The sequence below is a fragment of the Ananas comosus genome, linkage group 1 (genome assembly GCF_001540865.1).
Source record: "Ananas comosus cultivar F153 linkage group 1, ASM154086v1, whole genome shotgun sequence".
Classification (NCBI taxonomy): Eukaryota; Viridiplantae; Streptophyta; class Magnoliopsida; order Poales; family Bromeliaceae; genus Ananas; species Ananas comosus.
This window is the reverse complement of record NC_033621.1, coordinates 13,178,060-13,184,665: the sequence shown is the minus strand read 5'-3', so window position 1 is coordinate 13,184,665 and position 6,606 is coordinate 13,178,060. Positions and strand designations below refer to the sequence as shown.

At 37.8% G+C, this 6,606-nt stretch overlaps 1 protein-coding gene across 1 annotated transcript; it reads right to left on the bottom strand.

Moving 5' to 3' along the window:
* Nucleotides 2,044-5,655, bottom strand: LOC109720227 (the record flags this gene model as incomplete). Its single annotated transcript, XM_020247187.1, is given in 5 exon segments — nucleotides 2,044-2,579; nucleotides 3,207-3,274; nucleotides 3,362-3,739; nucleotides 4,306-4,773; nucleotides 5,216-5,655. Coding segments are annotated over 5 exon segments (1,565 nt in total), but the record flags the coding sequence as incomplete, so codon positions are not given.

Sequence of the window (6,606 nt, the reverse complement as noted above, 5' to 3'; positions counted from 1 at the left end):
TTTAATTAAATTTTATTTATTTTAAAATGAAAAAAAAAAGTTAATTGAATTTGTATGATTGTACCCCTATATTACTATATAGCATTGCAATTGTATATTTATTCGTACAAAATATTAGTTATTAAATATAGCTCCCCTATATTGCATAGTAATCCACAATTAAAAATTTTTTAAAAAAATTCTAGAAAATAATTATTTCATTTTAAAATAAATAAATTATAAATACTAAAATATTTTTTAAAAAATATTTTAGAGAAATGTAACTAATAATTAAAATTTTATGCGAATAAATTCGTAATTTAAAAATTATTAGGGGAATACATAATTAATGTTTTTTTTTAAAAAAAAAGTTGTTTTCAAGTTACATGGTCATATGATTGTGACGTTTACGCGCAATCCACGTTGACTTGGTAAACCACCTGTTTTTATGTCTTTATATTAAAGTGTTATATACAGTAGTGGGATTATCACTACTGGGTAGACCAGGTTCACCATGCCACCATGGACCTAGTTGGAGAAATTTATTTTTGGCATAGACCAGGTTTGCCACGTCACCATGGACCAACTAGATTAATAATGATACATGAATGCTCAGTTAAGTGCACCGGTGGTTTAATACCCCTATTTTGGGGTAGAGATTTTTTAAGGGTAAACTTTGGATACCACCCTATAGTTTTGTATTTTTTTATTTTAGTATTTATGGTTTAAAATATATCATTTTAATATTTCGTGGTTTTATTTTTTTCTTTCCGTCAGCACTTTTATTAACTCTCTATTAAATCATATACAAAAATTTTTAGATATTCCAGTATAATTTATTGAATATTCATTTTAGTATTCTATAGTCTACCGAATTTTTATTTTAGTACTCTGTGATTTTAATTTTGTCACTGATTTAGCAGAAAAATTAATGGAGGGGATAACGAAAAGAAAAAAAAAAAACTATAGTATACTAAAGTAATACATTTTATATCACATGATACTAAAGTGAGTAAGCGTAAAACCATAGAGATGCTATTTGAAGTTTATATATTGATATACATAATATATAAAGTAGGGCTTTTTAATATTTAGCCCCCTAATTTTTTTTATTTTTTGACAAAGGATCCTAACAAATTTATGTTTGTATAAATTACTCTCTCCTCGCCACGAGAGTGCTTAGGTAGTGTTTTTAAGTTAAACACAGTAATTCAATCACCGTATTTAAACACGATAATTAAATCACGATATTCCTTTTTATATTTTTTATTGTCCCTAAGTTAAAAAAGAGACTAAAATGCGAATATGAATACGGTGATTAACTTCTACTTAAAAATACCAACGTGATGCTCGCGTGACAAAAAGAGGACCATATATGCAAATATAAATTTGCTAGAACCATTTGCGTTAAAAAATAAAAAATTAAAGGGTCTGAATGTAAAAAAAAAAAAAGGGGCCCCAAAATACTTCTAATTCAAAAAACTTAAATTATGCTTCAAAATAGAATATACTTGAGGGAGTTACATACATTTTTACCAACCCAACATAGTGACAAGTTTTTTTTAAAAAATTTTATTTTATATAATATAATATTCCCCATCAGTGAAGTAACACCCTGGGCCCGACCAATTTGGCCTATTAACACATTCACACAATGGAACAACACACACCCACACCCACACCCACACCCACACACACACACACACGCACACACACGCACACAAAACAGAGAGCTCAATTTGTTGAGGTAAAATTGTGACAAAACCCTAATTTTATTCTGACAACAGTACCTGAATATCAAAAACCTGATGATTCTCAAGCCCCCAGTGCAAAACAAACACCCTAACATTTGAGCAATTACCGATTTTCCGTCCCGACATTCGTACATCTACGGCTATTTTGTCCTGATGTTACAAAAATTTTGTACAACGCGAGGCGAGGACAAGTTGATGAAAACACCATGTATTAGTAAAAGAAACTTGTAAACTCACTCGCAATGTTTCAGTTACGAATGAGGCTTAAACGACGAATAGTAAAATGTCAAGGGACCTATCTGCCAAGTGCTTGAATGTCAAGCAGGGGAACAAAGATCATTACCCATTTAACGATACGAAATAGTAAGTCGACGTTACAAAGAGGGCCATTTCCAACACATTTCGACCGTTAGAAGAACTATCACACAGCTACCGGAACATGTACATACAAACTAAAGATCAGACACATTTACAGAGTTAGCAGCAATTCCATCATACCAAGCTTCACATCGACGAGCTAAAATTAGCTCTCGATGGATGAAACTGGAGACGGCTAACAGGCTAAGTTGCAACAAGACAAATTCATGTAATTGACAGATGCTTCACCTCGATTCCAGGCGGGGACGAAATGGTTGCTAACCGGAAAGGAAAGACATGGCTCGTCTGAAATCCAGAGATTTTAGGGCAGATTCAGGAAAGTGATTGTGATCTGGTACCCACAAACCACTGCTGTTAGGAAGCACTATTTGTTGGCCTTTAGCTTTTCCGTCAGAAGCACTTTCTTCGGTTGAAGCTTCCTTCCTTTTCTTCACAAACTCGAAGAACTCTGCAACTTGGCGAGCATACCTTGAATGGAAGAGAGAGAGAGAGAGAGAAAGAGAGGAATTATTCAGCAAAAGAGAAGATGATGAGGAAATGAAAGCGTGACAAAATCATATATAAAATTCTGCTTCATAAGAAGAACGAGTGAAATGTGAATGTTCTGTACATGAATAGACCAATCAAGAAGCAGAGCTGGCTCGGATCTTTTGGCTGATACAGTGGAAACAAAGAATTACTAGGAATACCTTGTGGAGTGCAGTACAAATGACGAGTACATATATAGAGCATTAACTCTCATGGATGGGGTAACGATGAACCCCTAAATGTGAAAAAATAACGAGATTTTCAGATTGATTGCCGTTAATCAATCAAAAGTGAGCAACACCAAGCTATACGGCATGCAAGATCGGACACAGAAAATGACTCCATTATGGAAAATCTGCCACGTATCATGCTTGTCACTTACATAACCTTTATACTAGAATCATTACATATATCTTGATCTACGATCTCCCCGAGTAAATTTGTACTTATTAAGCTTGCCCTAAAGTGTGATGAAAATGCTTGGCTAAAATAAGGAGCAAAATCAAGATAGCACATAATACTATTTATCAAGTTTGCACATTGTGTTCATGAGAAGCAAAAACTTACTCCCTTTTCGCTTCAACATCTTTGCTGAAATCAATATTGGGTTCACAATCCAGCACCAAAGCAGGAACCTAAGCACAAATAAAAGAGCTTCAACCCTAACCTTAAGGCAAATGCACATTAAAGATCCTAGAAGAAGATGAGCATGCCAATATTACCTTTTGGATACTTGAATGCATATGGTCTCCTTCTAAGTAAAATACACGATCTCTTATATCAGGATGTAAGGAGTTATCCATATGAAGGGGCAACTGACTAACTGACAATACACCATGATTTCCACGTTTAGTGGGAAATAGCCAGCTCTCGTGTTTCTCATGCAAGCCGCGCAAGTAGTCCAATGAGACGCCACCTTCTTCTGCTCTCTTACGAAGCATCATCCTCTTGTGGCAAGTATCAGGGCTAGCCCTCAGATAAATGAATCCATCAGGTATAAGGCCCGGAAGACAAGACACAACAGGGTCGAACCATGAGTCGTAAATGCTAATTTCCATCTCATTCATCCAATTAGCTTCATAAACAGCACGGACAAATACCTATTGTGCAGCACAATAGATGGCTAGAGTCAAATATCGAAGTACTGGATTTTTGCATAAACATACAGCATTAAAAAAAATCTGCATTTGCGCATTTGGCGCTCAAAGTTTGGTATTTCTGCATATGCCCTTTAAAATAGCCAACATATATAATTATGCCCCTGCGGTCAAACTATCCGTAAAAGAATATCAGAAAGTCTATATCTTTTCTTCTTTTTTTTTTGCAACAATACCCTTTAAATGTTCAGAATAAAATTGCAAATACCCCTCAGAGAAAAATGCCACTTCCTAACAGAAGATTTCTCATTACAGTCTCCAGTTAGACCTAAATGTGGCTAAACCTGGTTAAGTAACATCATTTACTGTGCCAATGCGAAAAAGCGTGTAGGCAAATATGATACACATTTCATACAGGATGTGCATCTACTTTGCTTCCTATATATAAATTCCTAAAAGTATTTTGCACATCATATGTAAATTCCTGAAAAGTATTTATCAACATATGGATAAAAAACAACTGTAAATAAGTTATAACTATAAATTTATAATCTAAAAAATGATCCTACCATTCTATCGCTGAAAACACTTCGTTCCATCAGCCTGAGAGGCTTTACTCCACCAGCCGATTCCCTTTCCTGCATGACCCTCGTCACGAACACGTAATTCTGGAAAGTGTAGGCATACCTCTGCGGCTCAGCATAAAATGCATCCAATATATTGAAGTGGTCCGGGCCCACGTCTTGCCACTTGGCAATAGGCTCCGGTACTATTTCTACAAGATCACGGAGTTCGAGGGTCTCGTTAGCTATCCTTTGAAGAAAGGTTGTCTTTCCGACACTAATATTCCCTTCAACACAAAATGTGAGCCTTTTCTTCCGCGAGAGCTTCGAATCAGATTGAGTGTCCTCCTCTCTCAGCTCCTTATCCACGCTTTCTTTGATGAAGGTGGTTATACTCTCGGCGTGGTTCTTATGGATAATACCTACCGAACTCTTTAAGTATTCGACCATCTTCTCGCTGGACTCACCAAAGAACTACAATCCTCTCACAAATAAAAGAAAGACATTATAATGCAAGAACCATAATGCAAGAGTATATCATACAAAAGAAAGCCTACTTGCAAATTGTCCATTTCAAGGATTTCAAATGACGAACAATACGATGTAAGTACGAAATGCTTTGAACAAACAGATTTCATATACTAATAGCTAATAAGATGATACTATGCTTGGAGTAATTGCCCATTCAAATAACACAAAGTATTGCAATCACATTGATCTAGTTCCCGTATACGGAGCTTTATCTATGAAGAGGCGAATCTAATTCAATACATTCCACAAGTGATACAGATTAATCCAATAAGAAGTTACATATTTTACAAATTATAAACACAGAACTGCAAGCAAACCGAACAGAACAACCCAAATTGTGTTAAACATTAAATTCGATAATCTAAATGCATATAAATCCATTTACCTTGTCCCTATAAAGCTGTTTGAGCTGGGCCACGCCTTGAAACCCCTTATCCACCAGCTTCTGCAGATTCCGAGGGCCGACGCCGGGAATCGCCAAGAGCTCGAGGCTCCCCACCGGCGGAGCGCTCACCCCTCCGCCCCCTCTCTGCCTCCTCTCCGCCACTCTCTGTGGTGGTGCTCTACTTCTCTTCTCCTCCTCCTCTTCTCCCTCCTCCTCCTGCGCTGCCCCATCGTCCTTCCCCAAGCTCCCGACTTTCTCGCGGTTTCTAGCAGCTTCGGCCGCCGCGAAGCCCCTCCGGTCGCTGCCGGGGAGCCAGGAGGAGACCGGCGACGGGGGGCGGCGGGGCGCCCCGGCGAGGAAGGCGCGACGGAGGAGGGGGTTAGGGTTTTGGGGGGCGCGGAGCGGCGGAAGTGGGGAGGTGGGGGAGGAGAAGCGGAGGGAGGAGGCGGAGGAGCGGGACCTTCGCGTCAATCCACGCGGCGGCGGGGTTGCCGAGGCTCGAGCTTCCGCGCCAGAGCTTGTGCATGGCTCCAGATAGGGCTCATCAAGGATCTAGGGCTAGGGCTAGGGCTAGGGCTAGGGTTAGCGTTAGGGTTTTGGAGCAACGAGGAGGAGGAGGAGGAGGACGAAAGGGAATCTAGGGTTAGGGTTTTGGTGCACAGAGTGAAGGAATCTCTCCTCGCGAATCGACAAAAAGCCGAGAGCGTGGTCCACGGAGACAGAAACGAATTCAAAATCATAAATACGAGAGAGAGAAAGGTACAAATATACTACGAACCTCGTGCACCACGTCATTCGGAAAACCACCCATCTGAACCGTTCATCACGCTCCCTATTTGAATCTCCACCGTCCGGGTACCACCGAGAGCATGCTCCCCTTCTATCGAGAGAGAGGAATAATGATACAAATGTTAGCTTAATTATTGTGAACCGTACTTAATGATTAATTAATATATAAATAAATATACTAATTATGATTTAAGAAGAATAAATAAATCAGGACCACCAAAAAAATATATATATATATTGTTAATGTTTATGATCCTTGATTCATTTAAATTTGTAAACTGAACAAATTTTTAAATTGCGCAATATTTTATTTTTTATTTATGTATTTTGTGCATATGCATCATAAATTACTTGATGAGAGCCCCCTATACTATTGGTGTCTCATTTTTTCTTTTATTTTTATTAAATTATAGTGTAGATAACAAGATACTTCAATTAAGGGTGAACTTCAAATACCACCTCTCTGATTTCGCATTTTGTCACTTTAGTACCACATAATTTACAGTGTATTAAGTTTTTCTCTTTTCGTCAGTTACTCCGTTAATATTTTGCTAAATTATATACAAAAAACTTCAGATATTGCACCTAAATTTATCGAATAT